Here is a 26,880-nt window from a genome sequence, read left to right as displayed (position 1 = left end):
ACACAACCATCACTTATTGGATGCTGACCGTGTGCCAGCCCCTGGGCCAAGCAAGCACTTCACGTTATCTCATGCAATCCTCACAGCAAGCCCATGCCTGGCCCCGAGCAAGCTCTTTGAGAAGTAAATGCAATAAAGCACGTAAACCATTTAGCACAATCCCAGGCACATAATAAAACCATACCCGTTGCTGTCAAGTTGATTCCAACTCATAGCAACCCTATAAGACAGAGTAGAACTGCCCCATAGGCTGTAATCTTTATGGAAGCCAACGGCTACATCTTTCTCCAGCAGAGTGGCTGGGGGGTTCAAACCATCGACCTTTCGGTTAGCAGCTGACCCCTTAACCACTGTGTCACCAGGGCTCCTAGGCACATGATACCACTCAATAAACTGTAGCAATGATAACAAATACAGTGCAGCATTGGGTCTGGCTACTGTGGCCCTGTTTTCTTGCCTCTCCCCCTCCAGAGCAGCCTACTACAAGGCCCTCTTCTAGAAGCAGGTCCGCTAGAAGCTGTCTCCCTGGACCAGCGTGGAACTCATGGCTTTGCACAGCCTTTCTCTCCTGCATCGCTGTCCCATTTGTGTCTCTCTTGGGGACTCAGAGTGTAGACGTGCGTCCCTGTCTGGTCCCATGCTTTCCTCAGGGCAGGGGTGGGTGGAGCTGAGAGAGACACAGGGAAACGTCAGAGTGCACGTGGACCAGCAGGGCCCTTCTGCCTCTGATAACCCCCTGAAGCCTCTCCTGGGCCCCCCACTTGCTGCTCTCCCTGATGGAGAAACTGAGGGTGTGAGCATGATGGCCCTTGCCTAGGGTCATGCAGGGACTCTGGACAGGTGCTCCAGACCAACAGGAGGGTACAGTGGCCCCAGTACATGTGTCCAGAGCAGCAGCAGAAATCAGGCACCTGCCTCAGAGCTTTTCATTTTTATTTTAAAGGAAAAACAAAACAAAACAAAACAAAACAGTGCAAAAACCCATATTCCAGTGTCAGCCATGCCCACCCCCCACCCCCAGGTCACCCCCCCGGCTCTTCCTCCCATTTAGCACCCCCTCCCCTCTCATGCAACCCATAGGGGCAGGAGGCTCCACTTCCCTGGAGTGCCAGATCCCAGGGGGAATTAGGGGAGGGAGGAACTAGGGAGCAGCCTCTTGATCTGCCTGCCACCCCAGGTCTCCAGCCATGGCACCAGGTACCCCTCTTGGCTCTCAATAACCCTTTCCTGGCTACATTTCTAGCCTGGGATGCACTGATCTGGGGGAACCCCCTCCATACCACTCTTTGCCCCGGGGCCTGCTCGGGGCTCTCCTCACTGAGGTTGGGGGGCTCCCTCCCTCCGTGGTGGGGGAGGGGAGCGAGATCCCCAGATTTAAATACCTTAATGAAAGCAGGGGGTAGAGGAGAAGGGGGCTTTAGATCTAATAAATTATTAGCATTTTAGTGTCCATGGGGGTAGGGTCGGGTGGGGGCAGGGGGTGGCCACCAGGGCCCCCCTCCCCTTACTGGTGAATCTCATTCTCTATGAGGCTGTCCTCGTAAGACTGGAAGTCTGTGTCTGTGAGGCCGTCGGGTGGCATCAGTAGCTCCTCATCTTGGGACGAGGATGATGGGGGCTCGTCCCCTGAGCTCCCGGGACCCCCATCCCCGTCTCCATCCCCCTCTGAGTCCTGCAGCACCTGAGCGATGTATTTCTGAAGGAGAAGAAGAGGAGGGTGAGGGTGGACAGCGGCTGCCCTTCGGGGGGTACTGGGCCATCTCAGGGCCTGCAGAGGGTGCCATGGGGTCTGTGAGGACAGCAGACAGGACAGGCCCTCATGGGGAGGGGAGGCAGCCCTCCAGTGCCCAGATCTCTCCCTGCCCCTGGGGTCTGGAGCAGGCTCCTCTTTTGGGGGGACTAGTGGGATGCCATCTTTGAAGTTGGTGAGTCTCAATCAGACTGATCCCCACCCACCCTCAGCCATGGAGTGGGGCACTCACCGCAGATTTGGGGACACTGGCAGCAGTGGGGGGCCGTCCATTGCTCCTGGGCTCCACGGTGTCTGCCTCCGTGTGCTCAATCTTGACGGGGCCAGAATGAGTCAGGGAGTGGGGGGCACGCCCCTCCCCCTAGTCACAATCATGACCCCCACACCCTCCCGCTCTCAGAAGTCCATCTGTTCCAGCCTCATCCTTCGGCTCCCAACCACCACCCTGCCACCCTCTGCACCACTTGAGCTTCTGCCCTGAGCCATCACTGCCACCTCCTGCCCCCACACCTTGTAGTTGTGGGCACTGAGGTATTTGAAGTGTCCGAAGCAGACATGGCAGAGACAGATGACGATAGTAATGACCAGGACCACGAAGGTGAACATGGACGTGGGGGCTAGGAACCCTGGTGTGGAGGGAAAGAATGTGGCTGCCACTTCTGCTCTGAGGTGCCTCCCAGGGGCCTCACCACCCCAGCTTCTGCTACCTTCTGAATGCCGTCCCTGCCCTCCCAGCACCTACGCTGTGCTATGTTCTCACCTGGGCCTCTTCCAGGCCCCTGCCTGAGACCCCGGCCATCATGCACCCTCTGTGGCCTGCTCTGCCTCGATGCTGGCTGGGGGCAGCTCCTCCCCGCCATAGCTCCCCAAGGGTGGTCAGGCAGCCCTCACCTGTGCGCATGGTGGAGAAGAAGAGCAGCCAGAAGAGGCAGAGGATGGGCGCGGCCACCACCTGGTTCACAGCTCCCGAGTGGATTTTCTTGTCCAGCTTGGCCGGCAGGTAGGCGTAGTAGAGATTGTACCTGTCTACCAGGTGCTTCAGCAGCATGTACATGAGCCCTGGGGGACAGCCACATGGGCCCTGACCTCGGAACCAGCGCCACTGGACAGCCATGTGTCCATCCACAGGTTTTCCCGATCCTTCCGAGATCGCTGAAAGGTCGGCCTCCTTTCTCCTACCCCAGCCCCAGTGCAAGGAGGACAACCCCCTGCCCCTGGCATCCTCACAGAACTTCAGCTTTCTCTGGTTCAACTCCCATTTCTGCAGCCCGTCACTAGAAATTCTACTGTTAGAAATGCATTCATTTGGATCAATAAGCATTCTCTTGAAACCTATAGCCTTTTTCCTACCCTGTTCCTAAACAGATAAGCATAAATTAGATGACAAGTTCTATTTCCCTGGAGGCTTAGGGGATGGGAGTTTTTGGAGGAGGATAGGGAGGTTAGTTTGGGAGTTGGGAGCGGAGGCTTCTATAACCAGGGTGGGTGTTAAGGGGTTGGAATGTTATTAGGGACAACAGCTGAACACAAACTTTGCTAACTTCTTCAGAAAGGAAGAAGACTGCCCAAGTCACACAGCTCAGCTATGGTGGGTATCTCAACAAGGAGCAAGGACCCCCCCGCCCCAGAATCCAAAGGTCTTTTCTGAGTTTATAGGGCTGTGGACAGCATGCCCGTGGTGCCTGTGTAGGGGTGTGTGTGTGTGTACGTGTGTGCATGTTCTGTATGTGTTCCCGAACAGGTTAGTGGGTATATGATATGTATCCAAGTATATCCATTTGAGTGGAGACAGCTGAGTACGGCCATGTTGGGGGTGACATCTCCCAGGGACCCAGCATACCAGCTGGGTCCAGCCTGCACTGATTGGCTCTCCCCCTCCTCCCCCTAGGCCGGGCCCCAGACTGAGCCAGGGACCGGGCGGGAGGCCAGAGGGGCCAGGCTCCCAGCCGGGCCCTGTCCACTCAGGGTGGCCTGCCTTACTAGCATGGAGCGGGTGAGGTCCTGGGTCCCCCCGAGCAGGGCCCAGGTCCCGGCGCGGCGGTGCCTACCGAAGGGCACGATGATGGGGCAGGTGATACTGTAGGTCATGACCACCGTGAAGACGCACATCATCCAGGCGTAGGCTGCGCCAAACTGGAACTCGTAGGCCTGATGCTGGGGGGGAGATGGGCAGGAGGTGGCTGAGGGAGGGGAGGGGCAGGTTGGAAGGGGAACAAGGCAGGTGGGACAGGAGAGGGAGCCAGGAGCACAGCCATCAGGAAAAGGGACCTCATGTATAGGTAGAGAGGGCAAAGCAGATGGAGAGAGGGGCTGTGGCCGAAAGAGAGGTCAGGGAGGGAGCAGTGGTGGGGGTAAGGAGGGGCCTCCAAGGGGCCAGGCTGGTGGGTAGGAGGGAAGAGTTGGGTGGACATGGGAATGAGATGCCCAGAGCCCCTTTGTGGGGTTAGAGCAGAGTACCTAGGGACCCAGATCTTGCCCAATGCCCATCACAGAACACTAGACTGTCAGAACTGGCAGGAGCCTTCAGGGTTATCTATGTCGACCCATCACTGTATATATAGGGTAACTGAGGCCCCAGATGGGAAGGGGTGGCCCAGGGCCACACAGGCCGTGAAAGCCAAACTGGGGTCCCCAAGTCCCAGCCCACCCTGGGCCCCATACCCTAGCCTGACTACTGCTGTTTCTTGCCGGGCCCACAAGGGGGCGCTGTGCAGGACGCTGCTGCCCCAGGCAGCCATACCCGCTTCACGTTGCGCCTCTCCGCGGCGGAGCGCGCCAGGCAGAGCCGGATCATGTACATGAGCAGGCCTGGGATGCGCAGCAGGTCCATGGCGTTGCCAATGAAAGCTGAGGCAATGACGTAGTTCACGAAGAAGGCGCCGTTGTCGGGCAGGAACACACACCTGTGGGCACCAGGTGCTCCAGCACTGCACCCTCGGGGTGCCCAGGGTCTGCCTGCCCATTGCCGGCCCAATGGCACACCATGCCCTCCCCCTTAACGTGCCGTTCTCTGTGTGGCCTGCCCCCGGCCCCGCTCCTCAACCACCTGTGCCCAGTCCCCCTAGTGTGAACCCAGAGACAGATAGCAGAGTGTGAACAAACACCTCCAAAGTGAGCCCCAGACACCCTCAGAATGCGAATGGGCACACCCTGAGTGTGTGAGCCCCGAGGGACTCCTAGAACTTGTACTCCAAAAAGACCCCGGCATAGAGCGCTTGAGACCCCCAAAGCCACCAGAGTGCTCAGGGAAAGAGTGCCTGAGATCTCCTTAGACAGTCCCTGGTGACACCCGCAAAGGTCCCCAGTGTGTGAGCCCCAGAAACACCTAGAAGTTTCTCCCCCTGGACCCCCCAGAGTGTGAGCCTCAGACACCTCCAGAACACAAGCTTCAGACCATCTTCAGAGGTCTGAACCTTTGCAGGAACCTCTGTAGATGCCCATGACACCCCAAGTGTGAGCCCAAGATTATCACAAATGGCCTACAGCAAGACCCCTACAGCTTGTGCCTGTATATACAGCCATGGCATGTGTCTCCCAAAGCATCCCCGCAGGGATTCCCAGAGAAGGTGGCCTGTAAAGAACTCCACAGTCACTTCCGGATAAGAGCCTGAGATGTTCCCAGAACGTGTGCCTTATAAACACCCCAAAGTGCGAGACTCAGAGTCCCCACAGACTATCTGAGTTGTGAGCCCAAGAGCCATCCATAGATACCCAAAAGTGTGGACTCCAGAGACCTTCAATGACACCCTTAGGATCCCCAAGTCACTCCCAAAGTATGAGCTCAGATACTACTACAGATACCTCCCCAAACCCCCAAAGTGAAATTCCAGAGGCTCCTATAGTTAATCCCAGAATATGAGCCCCGGAAGCCCCCACAGAAACACTCTGAGTGTGGACCCCAGTGTGGACCCCAGAACCCCAAACACACTGTGAGGGTGAGGTTCAGAATCCAGAGATGTTCCCAGAGATAGGCCCCAACATAGACCCCAGGGACAACCCCCATGTATATACCCGAGACAATCTGTGTGTGGCTTCCTTTGGGATGATGGATCAGGCCTGGGGTGGAAGCTCCTCCTCCCCAGCCCAGAGCTTGAAGCTTTGCTGCTGCCTCCCAGGGGGGCTGGCAGTGTCCCCAGGAAAGCCCACTCCTGCCATTCAGTCCCTTCCCCTGGGGGACCTGGTCACTCACTCAAATCGAATAGCTGCTTCAGCCAAGAATTTCTTGTCAAAGAGCCAGCGGAAGAAGAGGTCCAGGCTGGAGGAGAGAAAAGAGGTTGGGTGGGAAGCTGGAATGGCCCAGAACACTGGGGTGGGGGGAACCTCTGGGGAGGTCCCCCAGATGTAGGGCAGGTAATTCGGATGCATGACGATGCCCAGGCTTCCGGTCTTGTGCCCCTTGCTCTGTAGAGGAAGTGGGAAGGGGAAGGAGCAGAGGTGGAGCCTGGACTGCCCCTTCTCCCTGCGTCCAGCAGTGTCCCCCACCCCCGCTCTGCCCCAGCTTCTGTCCCATCCCCCAGAGCTCACCTGCTCAGCCCCAGCGAGGGCAGGAGCAGCACCATGAAGATGAGGAAGGTGTAGCACTTGTGCATGGTGGTCCTGTTCTCCCCGGAGCTGCAGGGCGGGGGCGGGGGGACAGGGGCAGAGGTCAGGCCAGTCCGGCCACACAACTGCTCCCACACCAGTACAGCTCCCAGGAGAGCCCCCAGGAAAAGTGGGATTCCTGAGGTGATGATGTTGGGCACCACCCCTCCTCTGCCCACTCTGGGACTGCCCGGAGCAGGGATCCTGAAGGGACAGAGAGGTATCCAGCGGGGACAGGGCTACATCTAGGAGAGGCCACAGTGAGGCATGGGGTTTGGGGGTGTCTCACCGTGTCCAGTGGGCTTCAAAGAAGGCAGAGTAGTAGACGATGGTGGGGAGCAGGGCCGAGAAGCACCACAGCAGCAGGGTAGGAAAGAACTGGGTGATGATGGGGTTCTGCGGGGGGGTGTGCAAGGAGATACGTGTTGGGTGGGGGCAGTCTAGTGGGTTGTTTTGTCTTGCTTACCCACCCTCTCCCCGACTGAGCTCTGGGTCCCATGGCTCCCAGGGCCTCATATCAGAGGTCCAGAACATCTTGGGGGTCAGGGGTGAGGGTGGGGGCCAGGGTGTCAACCCCAGGGTGAATAATAAGAACAGCATTTAGGGAATACCTACTATGTGCCAAGCACTAATCATGTACTGCCAAGCACTAATCATGTACTGTATATGTATTGATCCTCAAAACAACGCATTATCCCATTTTAAAGATGAATAAGCTGAGGCAAAAGAGATTCAAAAGCTTACCCAGCTAGGATGGGGATTTGAACCTAGGCAGTTTGGGTAGTAACTGTTAGGCTATCATCACTTAGTGATTTTCACACTGTGTTACTTTGAACTGTGAGGTTCCAAGGATGCATGTTGTGTGTGTGGCAGGAGGCATGAGGGGGGGACAGGCAGAAGTGGCTCCGACCCTACTTCATCTGGGCAGCCTTGCTTTCCCACACTGGGTTTCATGTAAGGAGCCTTTTTAAGAAAAGGGTCAGAATTTAAGTTTGCAAGCCAAGGATCTAGTCTAAACCTCTCATTTCTCAGTTGGAGAGATGGAAAGATGAAGGGAGGGAACTTATCTGAGGTCACATGCCCAATCAGGACAGACCCAGGCTGCTTTTCTTCCCTGGATGTCTCTGTTGTTAGTTGCCGTCGAGTTGATTCCGACCCATGGCGACCCCATGTGTGCAGAGTAGAACTGCCCCACAGGGTTTTCAAGGCTGTGACCTTTCAGAAGCAGACTGCCAGGCCTGTCTTCCAAGGTGTTTCTGGGTGGGTTTGAACTGCCAACCTTTCAGCTAACAGTTGAGCACTTAACTGTCTGCACCACCCGGGGACTCCTGAATGTCTTTCTAGGTATGAGCAAAGCCAGTGGGGGAAGGTGATGGTGATCCCAGGGGTTGAAAGCTCCATGTCATGTGGGAGCACCCTGGTGGGGCTGGGGCTAGACCAAGCAGAACAGGAGCCAGGCTGGGCAGAGGGTGCTCTGGTTTTCCCGCTGGAGGAGGGGGTCAGGCCTGTTATCTGCGTTGCGACACAGCGTGGAGGGTGTTGTGGGGCACGGGCCTCACGTTGAGGTACTCCACGGGCTTGGTGACGTTGAACTTGTCCATGGTGGTGATGATGATGGCCGGGGTGGTGAGGAAGAAGAGGAGGATGAAGAGGACGACATTGATGACCAGGCAGCGCAGCCACCAGATGAAGCCGCGGATGGAGAGGTGCTCCCTGGGGAGGCAGAGAGGTCGCCCCAGGAATCAAGGGCCCGACTGGTCGCCATCAACCTCCCTGTCCTCCCATCCACCCACTGGAGTCCACCCCAGGTCCCACCTGTCCTGCCCCTGCTACCTTCGTTTTTCACTCACCAATAGATGTTCTGCGGGTCGGGGGCATAGGACACGGTCCAGTTGGAGATGTGCAGGGACTCACTGCAGGAGGAGGAGCGCGGCTCCCCACGGCAGGTGCAGCCCTGGCACTTACACACGTTGAAGTCCTTCAGGATGCTGGGGGATGGGCACCGGTTACTGCGGCACCAGCTGGGACCCCACTGCTGACGGCTGGTGGTGAGCACAGGGACCTGGGAGCCCCAGTGCTCGGGGGGCAAGGGCCGGGGAGGGCAGGGGGGCAGGGTGGGGGCTCACATGGCAGTGATGGTCTCATTGTGGAAGGTGACAAAGGCCATGCCAAGAGGCTTCTCGTTCACCTTCTCCTTCTCCCGCTTGTAGTCCTCCTTCAGCTTCTGCTCCAGCTTCGTGTAGTACTCAATGGCCTCCACCTGCCAAGGGTGGCGTGGGCAGGGCTCAGACCTGCAGCACCAGCTGACACTTATTCAGAGCTCACTGTGTGCCAGGCACTGCTCTGGGCTCTTATATGTATCAACTCCCTTCATCCTCACAGCAACCCTATAAGGTAGCAGCAATTAGCCCCATTTTGTTGCTGTTGTTGTTAGGTGCTCTCTAGTGGATTTTCCACTCATACCAACCCCATGGGACAGAGTAGAACTGCCCCACAGAGTTTTCTTGGCTGTCATCTTTATGGAAGCAGATTTCCAGGTCTTTCTCTTGCAGAGCTGCTGGGTGGATTCAAACTGCCAGTCTTCAAGTTAGCAGTCAAGCGCTTAACCTATTGCGTCACCACGGCTCCTTAGCTCCATTTTACAGATGAGGAAACTGAGGCATGGAGCAGTTAAGAAACTTGTCCAGGGTCACAGAGCTAGTAAGTCCAGCACAACGCTGCCCCTTGGCTGACCGCCTCTGATTTGGGGTTTGAAAATTTGGTCACTGTGTGGATGGGGGAACTGGGGCTTCAAAGACTACAGGGACAGGTGGGACTCACTGAGGGATGGGTGGCACCCTGCTCCACTCCAGGCCCCAGCCTTGCCTCCTCTGGGGGTCTATTTGCATTTGGGTATTTCTGTGCAAGGCCTGCTGTGTGTGTTTGTTCCTGGGGCTGCGGGACAGGGCTCCACCATGGGACATGTCCATTTCTATGCTGTGACCTGTCTCCCCAGGACCTGTCCAACTCTTTCCCGGGCCCATGTGGCCAGGCGTGCCCAGCCCACATCATACCTGCTCGCAGCCACGCACTACACAGCAGCAGAGGTGGCCGCAGGGCTTGGGGTTGATCATGGTGGGGACGTTCTCCTTGCTCTGCAGGTTTGTGAAGTAGAGCTTTCCCCGCTCGGCCTTCTTCCTGCAGGACCCAGGTGCCCAGTCACCCACCACCCAGCCACGGCTGGCTCTGGGTGGCAGGATACGTAGGGACCCCAGCCTGGGGGTCATCTAGTCTACTCCCCAAGGACAGGGGCGTCTTGTTCTTGGATTTGTTTAGGATGCATGATTCAGACATGCCTCCAGCCCAGGGTTTCCCCAGCCAACCCTTGGAGTCCAGAAGTTCATCCTATGGCCTGCCCTGAATTTCTCATGCTATAGCTGAAGAAGAGTATGTGCTCAGATGGAGTGGGCACTTGGGTCTCCTCCTCTTGCAACAAACTAACACCCAGGCCTTGCTCTTTCCAGAGCTGAATTAACAGGCACTCCATGGTTGGAATTAAATACCAAATGCTCTGGGAAACACCTGAAAGAGGAACCAGGTTCCTGTGTGGCAGCGAGGACACCTTCCACCACGGGCAGGGCCCCCCCCGGGTGTAACCCTCCCTGCCCACCTGCCTCCTTACCTCTCCCCATCCAGGAACATAAGGCGAGCCACGTTGTAACATGGGCGGGCTTCAAGAACTGTGCAGTTGGGGTAGGCCTCCCTGAAACACAGTACCCCCATCATCTCCTGCAGGGACCGTGCCCACCTGTCCCTGACTTTCATCCATGACCCTATCACCTGTAAATCACGCATTCCTAATCTGTGCCCCTTTCTTATCCTACAAAAATGGGAGCTCCCCTAGAACAGACTTTGAAATTTCTCTCTGTGCTTATGCAAGTGGGGGGGAGTTTGTCTGTATGCGTGAGGGACCATGGTGAGCTGAAGCTGGGGTGCGTGAGCACACACCAGCATGAAGCTGGTGAAGCCTAGGATGCGTCTGACTGTGCCTAGGACTGCGAACTTCAAGTTGAGAGAAACTGCTTCCACACATAGGCTGTTCCCTTAACCCTGTTCCAGAAGACCAGGCCACAGTCTAACACTTAGCCGTGACCACAGACTGACCCCAAGTAATGACCACTGATCAATCCCCAGCCTACAGAATGATCTCTAACCCTGGCCCAAGACTGACCACAATTGATCCTGAACCTTGACCTGAGAATGAACTCTAACCCTGGCCAGAGACTGACCCTTAACTGACCTCTAACCAAAACCCAAGACTGGCTTCTGACCCTGACCTGAGACTGACTCCAACCTTGAGACTGACCTATATTTAATCTGATCAGACAGACTATCCCGACTCACCAGGACCTGTAGTTGGCAGGGCTAGAGGGATGCTTGCTGACTGAGTGAAGAAACTTACTTTTCAATTCTGACTACATACTGCTCCTTACTCCTAAGCCAGACTGAGTTCCCATCTTTTTATTTTTAATGAAGGATCACCAAGTAGTAAAGATGCATGAGATATGATTCCAAAGTAGCAAGACGGAGCTGATAAACCCGTGAGAATTTAAAAACTTCAATCTGACACGGGGTCCTTGTAAACACACTTCCCAGGAGGCTATTGACCTTTCCCCTGACACTGTTGTTGCTCAGACCATTGTAGGTTTCCTCTTTGGAAGGGCCTTCAGCCCGTGACAATCTGAGCCCTCATTTTTACCAGAGTAAACCAAAAAAACCCTGTTGCTGTTCAGTTGGTTCCAATTCACGGTGACCTATGTGTGTCAGAGTAGACCTGTGCTTCATAGGGTTTTCAATGGCTACGACCTTTTGGAAGTAGATTGCCAAGCCTTTCTTCCATGGTGGCACTGGGTAGATTCAAATCACCAACCGTTTGGTTAGTTATAGAACACAAACCATTTGCACCACCTAGGAATCTCTTACCAGACTAATCCCTACCTAATTCCAACCACAAAGGGGCCCTGATTTTGTACACGGGACATCCCTAATTATGTTGAGACAGTCCTCCAAACCAAACAGACCCTGGACCTGGACCACATTGTTGTTACTGTTGTTGTTAGGTGCTGTTGAGTCGGTTCTGATTCACGGCGACCCTATGTACAACAGAACGAAACACTGCCTGGTCCTGCGCTATCTTCACAATCGTTACGCCTGAGCCCATTGTTACAGCCACTGTGTCAATCCATCTTGTTGAGGGTCTTCCTCTTTTTCGCTGACCCTCTACCGAGCATGATGTCCTTCTCCAGGGACTGATCCCTCCTGATAACATGTCCAAAGAATGTGAGACGTAGTCTTGCCCTCCTGCTTCTAAGGAGCATTCTGGTTGTACTTCTTCCAAGACAGATTTGTTCACTCTTTTGGCAGTCCGTGGTATATTCAACACTCTTTGCCAATACCACAACTCAAAGGTGTCAATTCTTCTTCGATCTTCCTTATTCATCGTCCGGCTTTCCCACGCACATGAGGAGATTGAAAACACCATGGCTTGGGTCAGGTGCACATTAGTTTTCAAGATGACATCTTTGCTTTTTAACACTTTAAAGAGGTCTTTTGCAGCACATTTGCAGTATGTCGTTTGATTTCTTGACTGCTGCTTCCACGGGTGTTGACTGTGGATCCAAGTAAAATGAAATCCTTGACAACTTCAATATTTTCTCCGTTTATCATGATGTTGCTTGTAAGGATTTTTGTTTTCTTTATGGACCTGGACCACAGGCCTTGCCAAATACTGACAACCAGCCCAGGAACTCCACAAGGACAAGAGCTGCCTCTTACTCATAACTGTATACCCAGGCCTGGCCCAACAGCTCGCACATGGTACGTGTTCAATAAACATGTGCTGAACGAACGGGTCAATGAAATGACTATTCCATAATACCCCACAGATCCCATAAACTCTAATTAGAATTCTCCCCTACCCCTGCTTATAGGCTGACCACTAATTTTAATCACAGACCACTTCCTAAACAAATTCACGGACCACCTGCTTAAACAGACCATCAGGACTGTGAGCTCCCTAAGGACACATCAGTCTGGTTCTTCTTGGACTCCTGGTAGAAAGTGCACAGCAGATGCATGTAAAGGAAATACAGGACTGACTAGCAGGTCTCTGCTCAAACATCACCCTGTCAGAGGCCTGCCCTGCCCACCCTATAGTGACCCTTCCTGACCACTCTCACCCTGTCCCTGACCCTGCTTTGATTTTCTTCTTAGCACCTACCTCTATTTGACATAGTATCTATTACTAGTTCATTTGTTCATTGTTTGTACACCCCTCTCCCCTGCGAGAATGTAAGCAAAAGGAGGGCAGGAGCTTTGTCTTTGTTTGTTTACTGCTGTATCCCCAGCTCCTACTCCCGTACAGGCACATAGTGGATACTCCAATAGATATTCGTTATTAAATGAATAGGTCTCAGTATAAACTGACAGCTGATTCCAGCTGGATGGTAATATTAAGATGTCACCTAATTCTGAGCACAAACTGTCCTTGATCCTGACCCAGACTACCCCATAATGCTGATCACAGCTTGAACACCCAATAGGAACTCAAATGGTTCTCTCATACTGACCAAGGATAACCTAATTTTGACTGGTGTTCTGTAAACTGTAAAAGAGCATGGCCTGTGTCTAATGCATGTCGAATGAATGGGTATTCATCCACTAATGCTGATCACAAACTGATCCTTAATCCTGTTACACAAGGGGTCTAGAATCTGATCCTGACCAGATATTGACTCTCAATCCCGCCCAAACACTATGCCTGATTGTACCACATATGTCCTAATCCAGGACAATGACTGATCTCCAGGCAAACTGACAGCTGATCTGGACCATCGACTGAGCCCCAGTCCTGACCATAGACTGAGCCTCTGTCCTGATCTCAGACCACCAATGTCCCTTATCATGATCACTGACAAACTCCTCATTCTGACCACAGATTGTCCAATGACATGACCTTAGACCAATCTCTGATCAGATCCTGGACTGTCTCCTAAGGCTGACCACCATTCTATGAACCCCTGGAGAGACAGTCCCAAGGCCTCCCACAGTGACTTATGGCTAATAGCACTTGAGAAAGTTTGCTGAATGAACAGAAGAATGTGTGGTGGGATCCCCAATCCTGCATACAGACTGTAAATATCCCCCATGGTCCTTTCATTCTAATTTTGTCCCTTTCCCTCTTCCCCATGAGCTCTGCCCCAAGGGGTATCCTAGCCACGGAGTGAGCAGGTGAGTCCCCCCTCTGCCTCTTGGGGCCTCCTCCCTTTTCTGCCCACCTGACAGTCCTGGGGTGTATGTTCCCCTTTCTCCTAAGATAGCATTCCAGAGGAGAAAAGAGGCCAGCTTCTCCTGGACTCCTTGAGAATACTGAAAGCCACAGAGTTTCTCCCTGCCACGTCTGCACATGAACCCCAGAATGTCACATACAATTTTGATGAAGACATATATCTCAAAGGGTCCATGGACCCTGAGTCAAGAACTCATGGCCCAGTCTACTCTTCAGGAGGAAGAGAAAGCCTTGAAGTATTTCTAGTATTTCTCCTGTTCGTCAAGGGGCGTATCACCCAGCCCAAGTGCTAGACCGCCCTGGAGTCAGAGTTCCTCCTTAGTCCAGCCTCCACCCTCCCCCCGTAACCCTGCACCTCCAAGCTGAGGAGTGTGAGGATGTTCTTGGAGATGGAATGTGAGGACAGGGCTGCAAGGCTGGGGGCCAGGGGTGCTTACTCACTCAAAGTGCTTTTTGATCTTTTCCGACTCTGCGTATTTGGAGATTCCATTGATAAAGAGAGTTCGCTTCACCTGGGGTGACAGGGGAGAGGGTTTGCCTTCCTGAGGCTCGACCCCAGAGGATGCAGGGAGGGACTGTAGGAGGATGCTGTGTTTTGAGGGTGGGGAGTGGGATGGGCAGAGAGGAGCTGACAGGGGTGGGAGGAGGCCTTAGGGATAAGCCAGGACCCAGGGAAAGCAGGTGAAGAGCTTCTAATAGAAAGCAGGCAGCAAGCTTAACGAATGAGCCATTTGGTCTCTAGTTCTCTAAGGGGTTTAGTCGGGGATTGGAAGAGGTACTCTCAGATCCTTAGACATGAGCTCCTGGAGAAGGGGCCGCGTTTGACTCAACTCTTGTGAGGCTCCAGGACCCAGCACAGAGCTGGCAGGGAGCAGGCATTCAGTACTGGCTTGGTGAATGAACGTAGAAGGGGAGGGAATAATCGCAATCTTCACATCAACCATGGCTAACATTTCCTGAGTGCCAGGCACAGCATGGGTGCTTTCCACATATTGCCTCACTTCACCATTCCCAACAACTTTAAGAGAGGTGCTGTTATGATTCTACTCTACAGGTGAGAAAACAGGCTTGGGGAGCTTATGTAACTTGCCCAAGGTTCCACAGCTGAGCTGCTGAGCCAGGATTCAAACCCAGCTGGCCTAACTCCAGAGCTGAGGCAAGAGAGGCCTGGAAGGGAGGGAAGAGGCTGGGAGGGTAGGGATGGGGAGGACCCGGGCTCCGCCCCACTCACCAGGTCGTCCTCCTTGTAGCGCATCTTGGAGGTGTGTCTGCGCATGCTGTAGACGGTGAGCAGCAGGTACAGGAAGGCGAAGGAGGTGTGCAGCCATAGCAGGTTGTTCCTGGGGAAGCACAGGAAGGCACATGGGAGCCACTGGGGCTGGAAACATACTCAGATGCCCCACAACTTCCTGGTGCTAAACCCTTAATATAGGGTCCCTCTACTGCCATCAGTCTTCAGGCACTGAGCCCTATGCCTCACATCCCCCACCAGCCAAGATTGCTCCATTCCAACTGGAATGTCCCTGAGAGGACAGCTCTCCCTTTCCTATGTGCTGGCTACACTGCCCTCCAGCGGCCCCCAGCCAGCCCTCCTTGGCCCAAGGTTATACCACCCCCCACTGCTTCTTTATGTGGTCATCCTGGGGATCCTCATCAGGGATCTACCCCTTCTGCCTCCAGCCCAAACCCTCAGGGACCCACAGCCCTCTCTGCAGCCTCAGTTGTCCCTCCCCTGGACATACCCCCTTGCCTCCCCTTCCTGTTATGGCCCAAACTCTGGCTGTAGACCCCAGTTACACGGACCACCTTCCCAAACTTACCCTGATTTCAAGTTGGCAATGGTGGTTCTCCCAAAGCTGTAGGCATTGTTCTCTAGGGGATGGGAAGAGGGAGAGGATCAGGGCAGGTCTACTCCTACACCCTCCTCTCCCCGCCCTGCCCCCACCTTGGTCCTCACTGACCCAGCAGGTCCCCTGAGAAGTTGACAGGCAGCACAATGCCCACAGAGAGGACACCCACGACAACCAGCAGCCCGATGATGTGCCGCTGGAAGGACAGGTAGTGCACGGCATCACCCCCACATTTGTCCCGGATCTCGTCATCCCTGCAGGCCACGGGGTAGAGAGAGGACAGAGGTAAGGGCCAGGCAAGGGAGGGACCACAACTTGCCTATCCTTACCCACCCTGTGCCCCCTCCACCCTAGCCCCTGCCCATGTGGCAGCAGTATGGGGTTGAAATGGTATCTCTTTGTCCCCTATCTTCCGGAAGGGGAGGGAGTAGAGGGGAGTACTGGAGGGAGAAGGCAAGGGATAAGAGAGAGAAAGAAAGGAAAAAAGAAAGAGGGAGAGAGGGAGGAAGGAAAGAGGGAGGAAGGAAGGGAAGAGAGAAGGAAAGAGGGAGGGAGGAAGGAAAGAAGGAAGGAAGGATAGGGAATAAAGGAGGAAGACTGGAGAGGCAGGAAGAAATGAGGAGAGAGAAGGGAAGGGAAAAGACAAAGATCTGAAGAGGGAGGAAGTGGAGGGAGGAAGACGCTAAGGAGGAAGAATGGTGAAAGAGGCAGGAGGAGAGGGGATGGGGGTCCAGGGAAGAAGCAGCTCTTTATGAGTGCTGAGTGGGCTTGGTGTGGCGAAGCCCAGTTCACTTGGGGAGGGCCCTGGGGGCCAGGGGGAGTGGGCGGTGGCAGTGCTGACCTGTCCGAGCTTCCTGCCTCTCTCAGCGCTCACTGCCTGCCTGCCGGACTTTGGCTCGGTCTCCTGAGTTCTGCCTGCTGGGCTCTGCTCCTGCCTGCGGCTGGCTGGCTGCTTCCAGCCTGACTGCTGCCCCCACCCGCTGGCTGCAGGGAGGAGGCTCTGGATGGGGGCTCCAGCCCCTGCTCTCAAGTTGGGGCAGGGGCAGGGAGAGATGAGGGCAGAGCTGGCCCCCCAGGCAGGGTCACAGAAGAGACTGTGGGGCAAGTGAGCGTTGGGGGGACAGCACAGGCTGGTGCCCCCAGGCCCAGGCCTCCTGGAGTAGGGAAGAGGGTGCTGGGCTGGCTAGGAGCGCTAAGGCCCTCAAAGCTGCTGGCTTCTGCATTTTGTAGGGAGATGACAGGCTCTGAAGTTTCTCTCTTTCTTTAGAGCTTGAAGACTGTTCACTTACTTTATCCTGAAGATGGCTGTCAGCCAGGAACAGAAACCCTGGGGGGACAGAGGGCTATCAGCTGGAGCCCCTATCCCACCAACCTGAATCTCCCTCCCCAAGTCCCACCCACCCCATGTTTACAATTACTCCTAGGCTGTGGCTCACCTTGGCACAGCACCCCCTCCAAAACCACACCCAGGAACAAGCTCATGGGTGGGGGGTGGGAGGGTGAGGCAAGGTCCCAGGCTTCAAAGACCAGTGCCAAGTTGGTTATCTGTGGACCCTCATGCTCAAGCCATAGAGCCCTGCAAATACCCAATGGGGCAGTAGAACTGGAAGGAAGTTCTACAGTTGTATGGGCAAGGGTGGGAATGGGTAGGGTTTGGGCTTCTAGAAGGGCAGTGGGGACCCCCAGGCCTCCAGGTGACCTAAAGCAGAGGGTGGGCCTCATTACCCATGTTCCTGCCACCTAGCTGGGAGGGACTGCTACACAGGGCCACTGTGAGCTGCACTCTCCCGCCTTCCAGCCCCCAGGTCTGCCTGAGGCAGGGACCAGCAGGAGAGTGGGGTGTGGGGGGAGGGCTGAGCAGAGAGAACACTCCCCCAGCCTCCTTTCAGGAGAAGTCCAGACTTAGCATAGGATGGCAGAGAAAGATGCCCTTCAGCCAAGCTGCAGGACTATGCTACCTGCTGCCAACATCACCTGAGTCTGGGAACCATCAGACACCTCTGACTGTCAGGGTGCTACCTTTGTTTTTCTACTTACCAGCAGGAGTTCAACTCAGGAAGCTGACCACCTTCTTTTGTTGGGGCTGCTATGGGAGCTGCAGGAGCCCCCAGCCTTAGCTGGACTAATCACAGCCACCCCAGGGGCTGAGGATTCGGGTTCTGAGCAGGGTTCTCACCCTCACAGAATGTTAGGGGCCAGACAGGTAACACCAATGGGTAGGGCTTGACATGAAAGGCAGTGGCAGGGACTGCTGTGATCAGTACGCATATGCCATGTTTAAAGGGGCTACTGCCACTCAGCTCCGATCCACAAGCAGGTCAACTGGCCCCACACAACCAAGGGCAACGAGTTTGCAACCTCTGAGCAACACAATGGATTCTGTATGTTTTGCTAAGCCGGTCTGGAAGACTCTTTATTATTTCTAAAACCACATCCAAGGAAAAAGGTGTCCTTAGGATCAATCGAAGGAGCCCTGGCACAATGGTTAAGTGCTTGGCTGCTAACCAAAATGCCGGCAGTTTGAACCCATCCAGCGACTCCAAAGGAGAAAGACCTGGCGATCTGCTCCCATAAAGATTACAGCCTAGAAAACCCTATGGGGCAGTTCTACTCTGTCACGTGGGGTCGCTAGGAGTTGGAATCAACTTGACAACACCCAACAACAACAGGATCAATCAGCAGACATGGGCACAGAACTCCATTGTGGCAAACATCGTTTGGAATTCCCAGATGCTGGGTCACGCTCGTTTGGAGGCTGTAACACATTGGACAAAAGGTGGGAGTTCCAGGTCTGGTGGTTATCCTGTGGATCTTAGATAAGTCACTCCCCTTGTGGAGGAGAAGGCCTTGCCAGCATCACTGACTCCATATCACCGGAAGTTAGAGGTTGCTGAGCCCACTTGCCCTGGAGGAGTAGGGGGTATGAAGAGGGCACTCACATTGTCCCTTTGGTCAAAGTCGACGGAACTGGAGACAGAGGTGAGACGTTCATACCGGTCATGACTGTCCCCGTGCATAGCTGAGGCCACACTGGGGGTGGGGAGATGAGAGATCAGAGATCTTGGTGAGTCTGAGCCCCTGGGAGCGAGGATGGAGTGAGGAGATTCCCACTCTTGAGCTCCAGATACAGAAAGGCACAGAAAAGCGCAGAGGCTGAAGCAGGGGGGAATGCCTGCCTTCTACCCTGCCCCCTCAAATACCCCTTTTCCCTTCAGGGGGTCCTGGGACCTGACACCAGGCAGCTGTAAGGAAGGAGTGTATCTTCATTATCTTCTCTACAGAAGTTGTAGCAAGAATGGTAGAAGGCCCTGCAGTTCCAGAGTTGACCACCAGGGGTGTAACAAAGACGATATTACTCAAAGGGCCATGGGGAGAGGAGGGGCTGGGAGAATCCTGGAGAGGTTTGGGGCGAAAGGGGCTGGGGGCTGTCTCCAGGGTGGGCTCCTAGCCTCCCTCTTCCCTGACTTCAGCAGTTGTTGCAACTCCAGCCCCAATCCTATAGACAGAGACCACAGTACAACACAAAGGGCCAGACTGGGGGCTCCTCAGGTAGCTTCCCTCCCAACCTCCAGAAGGAGTGAGCAGGGAACCCTGAAATATGAAGAGCTAGCTGTTAGGGGGAGGGAAGCCACTGGTGACTCCCAATCTTGTCTCTGCTGCCAACAGGGTGACTGTACTGTACTTCCTTGAGGATGGCCTCTTCCCTACAGCCAACCAGGGCCAGGAAGGCCGGAGGCACACAGGGAGGGATTTCTCCCAGGCACAGAGCCAGAGGGAGAGATGTGGGGGAGGGGGAAGGCAAAGACAAGCTGGGGAGCCCCCTGCTCTGCAAAGCACACCGCCTGTGTTAATCCGAAACATGAGCTGCAGAGGAGAAAACTGCAAAAAGAAACCAGCAGCTTGGCAGGAAGAGAAGAGAAGCATGACAGAAGAAAAGGGAAAGGTGGTTTAGTAAGGATCAGGGGGCTGGTGCCCCACATACTATTCCTGCTCCACTCGGTCCCTCTCCTGCCGCTGGAGCCTGGGGACAGAGAACAGACAGGGTTAGCAGGGTTTGGGGAAAGTCCCTGGGGACTGGCAAGGGGCAGAGGCCCAACTAAGGGCGCTGCATGCCCCCATGCCTGCTCCCCTAGGACTGGTCCCGCTTCATCCCCCTAACAAAGGGGGATGAGAGAGGGCTGGTTCTTTCCTGTCCTTGAGGAGGACTATGGTACAAGGGGTGTATGCGTGTGTGTGTGTGCGTGTGTAGGGATGGGAAAAGGGCCCCACAGCCTTACCTGTCTGCATCTGTCACCAAGGCTAGCCGCCCATAGTCCCAGGCCACCTTCCGAAGGATAGAGAATAAGAAGAGCAGTGCCTGAAGGAAGAAGGGGCGGTTGGCAGGAGGAGAGGCTACCTACCCACTGGGTTGGCCATGGGGTATGGGGGCAGAAGGGCCAGAATCTTGTCTTAGAAAGGGCTGATCCTGGCTTGGGTGAATGGTCAGAGGCTAGGCTTGGGCCAGGGTTTGGTGTCTGTTTGGTAGGGATTCTCCCTGCTGTTAAGCCTAGGGAGTCAGCGTCAGATGGGAGAGTGTGCTAGGAATAGAGATCTTTGTCATGTATGTACAGGCTATGGGTGCCAAGGGTGGGGGGTGGCATGTGGGCACTCACAAGGAAGCACATGAAGTCAAGAGCCAGCACGGTGGGAACACCCCCAAAGGGCAGGCCCTGCAGGACAGTGCTGCGGATGCGGGCACTGTAGCAGTAGTCCTTGGGGTTGCTGTTGTTGAGGGCCGTGGTGCCCAGTGTGGCCAGCAGGAAGGGCAGCATGGCTGCTACTGCCGCATGGTCCTCCTGGGCAGAGGGCAGAGGGCAGAGTGATCAGCGGGCTTGCCCCCATCCTCCTCAAGGCCCCTGTAGGGCAGGCACTGGGGTGGGGGGTTAGTGACGGCTGATCCCTGGGTTGCCTGAGTGGGTAGAAGCTCTGGCCTACAGAGATAAGGGCTTGGGGAGGGGAGGGTTGAGTCACATGGATTTACCTTCCATGGCTCTCAGGCTGTGACCCCACCCTGGGCCTGGGGGAACTTGGCCCAGATGCCAGGCCAGGCCTGGACCGGGGAGACTGGTTTCTCCAAGCTAGAAGCTGTCTGTGCTTCTCTAATATCCACCTCCTACCCCCAAATACACACACATACTCTCTTTCTCTCTCATTCTGTCTCCAGCAGGGGGCAGAGCTGAACCTAAGGGAAGATCGGAGGGGTCTTAAGCCTGAAGATTCGGGGCCAAGAGGAGGAGCCGCCAGACTGGGGGACGATGGGTTAGGAGCAGCTGCATCATCATAATCTCCTTCTACCCTATTAGAAAAATTGCATGATTTCACTCAGGGTTTTCAACTCCATAAATCACCTTTCCAGTAAAACTGGCTTTAAAACAAGGTGTTCGCTCCAGAGCTGCCCCTCCACCTTCAGAGTGGGAGTCAGAGGATGGAGTCAGAATGGGAGGTCAGTTAAAAAGCAGGACTTCTAGGTTTGTGTTACCTGCCTGGCACCAGTCATTCCTGCTTACCTTCACTCATCTTCCTCACACAGCAGCAGCTACCCCTTTCTCCACTCAAGCTCCCTCACCTCTCCCCAACTATCTCTGCACAGGGGTCACCTGAGTGGCATGAGAACTACAACTCCCAGAGTGCCATGTTCCTGCCTCCAGAGCAGGGTAGGCTGGGAATGCCATGCCCTCCAGTGAGCTTTTCCATTGGCAAAGGAGGGGAGGGTGGGCGGGGCCTTTCTGCCCTGCACCCTGCCATGGCCAGGCGGTTCATCCCTTGCTGCTCAGGGTGGATTTTGAGCGAAAAGGGATGAACGGATGGACGGATGCAGTCTCCACCTCCCCCTGAAGGGCAGCCAGGCTCGGACACGTGGGTTCTTGGAAGTGCCTGGGGACAGAGCTGAGCCGGCCCTGGGGAGGCTCCCAGGGAAGGGGAGGAGGGAGAAAAGTGTGGCCAGGGCATTGCTGCCCCACCCTCTTCCTTCTGGGGGTGCCCTGGGGACCCCTGCTGCTGACAACACTAAAGCTCTGCCTTGGGGGAAAGGGGTCCCCAAGGGAGAAGAGAAACCAGACAAAAGAGAGGGAACAACAAACCTAGAGCGAATGACAGCGCTGTTAAGGGCAAGTGTCCCTCAGCCCCCTGGGGTGACTCAGTGTTTCTCCCACCCAACAGTACCTGTTTTTTCCTATCCTCTTCCTAGCACCCCAACTGCAGGGCAAAAGGCTCGAGCTCTCAGGTGGAGGGGGAGGCTGAGGTTGTTTACATATTTCACCGGTCCCAGGGATTCTCTGAAAGCATGGTTTAGGAAGGCTAAGCGAGTAACTGCCCTGTATGAGAGTACGAGATATGGCTCCCTCGCCCTTCTCAGCCCAACCTGCCCTTAAAAAAACACTAATTTAGACATTGGAGTGAGCACCATTTATTGAGTGCCCACTGTTTCAGGAATAACACAGACATAATTTCATTTAATCCTTGACAATTCTATGAGTTACATGTCATTGCCATTTTAAGATGAAGCCACAGGGAGGGGCTCAGAGAGGTTAAGTAACCTCTCCAAGGTCACACTGCAAACAAAATAATGGACCTGGAATTCAAACCTACGTCAACTTTTTTCTAAAGCTAGGACACTTTTCAGGGCACCATGATGCTTTTCTGAAGTGCCTAGAACAGGATTCTGCAGACCATGGAAGCGTAATAAATGCTTATTGAACGTTCTTTGGACAGAGAACACAAGGACACTCTGGGGATGTGAGTGTTCAGGTGTGTGAATGCGTGTTGATGTGTGTCTGTGTGCAAGGGGAGCTAGGTGACTGCATGTCAGTGCATGGAAATGAAGGGAGATGCCGGCCTCTCAGTAGGGTGTGTGTGCGCGTGGGTGTTTCTGGGAGCCTCGATGATATGTAAACAGAAGGCAGGCAGAGCCATGGTGTGTCAGGGAAGGTGAAAGGTGGGTGTAGAAGGGTCTCTACACTAGTCTCCCTTCTTAACTCCCACCTCCAGTGAGCTCCAGAAATAATCGCGACAACCATTCCTACTCTTTGCCAATTTCTTTCCCCAAACTCAGAGGCTCCACCAGGCCAGGATGTAATAAGTACAACCCCCCACCAGAGTACCATCCCCTTACACCTCCACTCCTAACCCATCCCATTGCCATCGAGTAGATTCTAACTCATAGTGACTCTAGAGGACAGAGCAGAACTGCCCCATAGGGTTTCTAAGGCTGCAATCTTTATGGAAGCAGACTGCCACGGCTTTTTCCTGTGGAGCAGCTGGGAGGTTCAAACCGCCAGCCTTCTGGTTAGCAGCCAAGTGTTTAACCATTGTGTCACCAGGGCTCCTTCTTCACTCCTAAGGTGGAAAATTCTAGGTGCTTCCACATTAAGGGGACCCAGCAGGGATAGTGAGGGTCCAGCTAGATGCTTGGTAACTGAAATGCCACGTCCATCTGCTGCTCCCTCTTCACAGTCACAAAGTACTTTCCCCTCCTCAATTGCATTTCACTCTCCCACCCACCCCATGTGTAAGGGAAGGCAGGGCACATGCTGACCACTAGACCCATTTTATAGGGGAGGAAGACCAGATAAGGAGTGGAAGCCAGGGCTGTGGCTCTGCCTGTTGACAGGATTACTCTAACCTCTGTAATTGTGGGGGTGGAGTTGCTGGGCTGAGTTTCATCAAGGGCAGTTGCTCTCAAAGCCGGCACTGGGCTGAGCAGCTGAGAGAGAGACTGAGGCAGAAATCAGGGGTGGATTATCCAACAGGCAAGGTAAGCATGGTGCTTATCTTGCTTACCAGATCTTCTGTAGTGAACAATTTCACTATAGATTAGTAAGTAAGCCCGTGTTTACCTTGCTTACTGGGTCATCTGCCTGTTAAACTAAAACCAATCCTGTTGCCATGGAGTCGATTTTGACTCATAGCGACCCTATAGGACAGAGTAGAACTACCCCATAGGGTTTCCAAGGAGTGCCTGGTGGATTTGAACTGCTGACCTGCTGGTTAGCAGCAAGAGCTCTTAACCACTGTGCCACCAGGGCTCCTCTGCCCGTTAAGGATTGTAAATTTGAGAGGCTTTGATTCTGTAGGGAGGTGCTGTGGGATTGGGAGAGAGTCAGATGCCAGCCATACCTAGAAGCGGAATCTTTGATGTGGTGAAAAAATGTGAAATTGTTCACTACAGATGATCTGGTAAGCAAGTAAGCATTATGCTTACCTTGCCTATTGGATAATCTGCCCCTGGGCAGATATTGGGGGATAGAGGAGGAGGGAGTAATTTCTCCCTTCCACAGGTGTGCTCGAGCCAGCTGCATCCCAGAATTTCTCTAGTCTGACGCTGAGGCTCTGAGACTTTACCTGGAGTGTGTAGAGAGAGTGACAGAGGCCCGCTAAGTTTTAGGCTAACTTAAGGTTGTTATTTTATCTTTAAGAAGTATGTGCATGATGAGGGTAGGGGAGTTATAAGTTAAAGTGTTTTTTTTTTTTTTTTTCATTATAGAATTACTTGGGAAGATTAAATCTAGGGCTTTGGCTCATGGGAAGGCAGTATGGTCTGATGGGAGAGAAAGAAGATGGAGGTGAGCCCCGCTACTATGTAACCTGGACCTCAGTCTTCTAATTTCTTACAAAAGGCTATTAACATCCTTGCTATGACCTTTGGAAGGATGGGCAAAAATGTATCCACAAGTAAGAAAAGTAGTACTTAAAGAATGCATTTATTAAATGCTTATGTAACTCTTGGAATCCCTGGTAGCGTAGTGGTTAAGAGCTACTGCTTCCACCACGTGCTCCTTGGAAACTCTATGGGACAGTTCTACTCTGTCCTATAGGGTTGCTATGAGTCGGAATCAACTCAACAGCAATGGTTTGGTTTATGTAACTCTTAATTCTGTGTCAGGTACTGTTTTAAGTACTTTATAATATTAATTCAATTACTCCCCATCACAACTCAGAGGACACTGAGGTACAGAGAGGATACGTTGATTGACCAAGGTCACAAAGTCAGTACATGGTAGATCTGCGTATGGACCAAGGCAGCCTTGATTGAATCTTTGCTCTTAAGTACTGTACTTTGCTGCCTCTTCTACCAGGAGGCACTTCTACCAGGGAGCCAGCGGTTGGGGAATGCCAGCTTTTACTCCGGAGAAATGCTACACACTATTTCAACCATTCGACTTCCCTCTTGCTTGTAGCTCCCAGACCCTCCACTCAGGTCTTGGGTTTGTGATTTGAGGTTCTGAGGTAGACACAGGGGACAGGCAACAAAGCCTGGGGGGTGGGGAGACAGACCTGGCTTCTAACCTGGGCAAATTACTTAATCATCTTCATCTGTAAAGTGGGGATACTAATCCAGTTGTGCGGTTGTTTTGAGGATTAAACAAGATGACTTACGTAAAGCTCTAAATACAGTTTAAGGCACATAATAGGCTCTTAAAAAATCGCTATGTTTAAAAAATAAGGTGTGGAATAAAAGGTGTTGGTTTAGTGGAGAAGAACTAGTAAAAATCAAAATAAAACATAGATTTTGAATATGATAGAGCCCCTCAGTCAGGATGAGCTTCTTGTTTAGATCTAAGGGATTATACTGTGCTCTGTCACTGAGTGGTGGGGAATGTTCCCAAACTCTTCAAATACACCTGATCCATCTGTAGCAGGTTGGGAGGTGGGGCATGGCAGGGTGATGCCATGCCAGGATGGGTCAAAAGTTCAGGGAAGAGAACCCGTTATTGATCACTTGCCAGGCAAGGTGCCAGCCTCTTCACATGTGTTATCAAGTTTGAGCCCCACTATAAACCTTGGAAGAAAGTGGTGGTAACCACACTTTTTAACAGAAACTAAGGCTCAGACATGTTAAGTAACTTGTCAAGGTCACACAGCTAAAGAATGGTAGAACTGGAATTTGAACCCAGGTCTCTAAAATCTGTATAATTGGCAGAAACTTGTACAATGTCCAAAAGGGGGCTTTTAGCCACCCACCACCTGCCTTCTGCTTTGCCACATTTCTACCTACCCAGCCACCTATCCACAGGCCAGGGACTGGTGAGCCAACAGCAGGCCTCAGCATATGCCACCTGGGGCATGCCAGGGCCTGGACTTTCTGGTGCCCTGGAAGACAGTCTTGCTGCCAGGACACTCTACCTGAAGCCTGGCTGACACTCCCACTCCCCTCCTCACCTGTGCCTGGGATACAAGACTCGGAGCCCCTCCTGGAGAGGGACTGGGCACAGCCTCATTCTTCCTGGGCTGCTGCAGACCCAGGGAGAGGTAGAGAGTGGTGTTGGGTAGGGACGACCCAGCCCCCAGGGTGGTGGAGTGTTCAGACTTGCCCTCAGCAGCCAGACCTCTGCCCAGGGGACCCAGGCAGGTGGTGGCATAGAGCCCCAAGGGCAGCCGGCCCCTCTGACCTCTACTTCCCACTTCCCAAGCGTCCTTCCTCTCCTGGGGAATAAGGAGACAAAACTGTGGGACTGTCCACCCCCGGCTGTGAAGAAGGCCAGGAGGGACAAAGCGCGCCCCCTCCCCCAAGTAGGGCCTTTGCCCCACTCCCTGCTCCGCGGCTCAGTCCCTTCCCCACCGCACCCTCCAACGCAGGCCCGAGCGGCTCATGAATGAACTGCACTGTGTGGGGCGCAAGGAGAGGACACACTCCCGGGGCCCGCCGCCTCCCCGGCCCGCCGACCAATCCCCAGACCGGCCGCGGACAGCGGCCGGCCTCAAGCCAGTACCCGCGAACCCTGCCCCAACCCCGGGCCGGCTTCGGGGATATTCGGACCCGGGAGCAGGAGAAAAGATAAAAGCGACCGAGGGCATCGGACTTAGCGACCCCAGAATCGAAAACTCGGGGGCGGGGGCGGCTCGTTCCCCACAGCGGCAGCGAGCTGGTGCGGCGCAGCTGGAACCCCCGGAGGGCGCGCGCACCTACACTGGGCAGGTAAGAGAAGAGTGGCGCTAGGGCGCCGGTGCCCGGGGTCCCACCCCTTGGGATCTCCAGGGAGGTAGGGACAGCGGGCGGCGCACATCTGGACACTCAGCAGGGGTCTGAGGACTCACATCTGGATCGGGATGTGCGGGGTTGGGGACAGCGCGCGCCACCGCTGGGTCCAGCGGGCCTGGGTACCTCCGGGTCCCGCAGGAGGTTAAAGGGAGGGGACGCGCAGCTGACTCCGGGTTTTTTCTTTGGGTGGTGGTGGGATCCTCACAGAAAAGAGAAGGGACTGGGGAGGGGTCCCGTACTCACCCCTAGGCGCAGACTTGGCTCCGGCTCCGAGCCCCGGGTTGGGGCGGGGCTGTGTATGGGGGAGGGGGAGCGGGAGGAGGGAGGGGGAGGCAGAGGGGCAGGGCCCCGCAGG

General features: G+C 54.4%; 1 protein-coding gene across 1 annotated transcript; it reads right to left on the bottom strand.

Annotated features, from left to right (window-relative positions):
• Nucleotides 1-916: 916 nt before the first annotated feature.
• Nucleotides 917-26,838, bottom strand: TMEM63B (transmembrane protein 63B). Its single transcript, XM_004379506.2, has 24 exons — nt 26,769-26,838; nt 20,161-20,343; nt 19,786-19,865; nt 19,491-19,529; nt 18,448-18,538; nt 16,798-16,835; nt 15,620-15,762; nt 15,479-15,530; nt 14,890-14,998; nt 14,100-14,170; nt 9,993-10,073; nt 9,385-9,508; nt 8,458-8,591; nt 8,182-8,319; nt 7,891-8,044; nt 6,621-6,727; nt 6,275-6,361; nt 5,940-6,005; nt 4,491-4,653; nt 3,799-3,904; nt 2,642-2,809; nt 2,261-2,376; nt 1,983-2,063; nt 917-1,696 (listed from the first exon to the last, which is right to left on the bottom strand). The coding sequence occupies exons 2-24, from the start codon at nt 20,317-20,319 to the stop codon at nt 1,505-1,507; spliced, it is 2,499 nt and encodes an 832-aa protein (XP_004379563.1). The 5' UTR covers nt 20,320-20,343; nt 26,769-26,838; the 3' UTR covers nt 917-1,504.
• Between the last annotated feature and the right edge of the window lie 42 nt (nt 26,839-26,880).

Source organism: Trichechus manatus, unplaced genomic scaffold (genome assembly GCF_000243295.1).
Source record: "Trichechus manatus latirostris isolate Lorelei unplaced genomic scaffold, TriManLat1.0 scaffold00065, whole genome shotgun sequence".
Lineage (NCBI taxonomy): Eukaryota > Metazoa > Chordata > Mammalia > Sirenia > Trichechidae > Trichechus > Trichechus manatus.
Note: the sequence above shows the minus strand (reverse complement) of the source record. Positions and strands in the feature narration are given on the sequence as shown.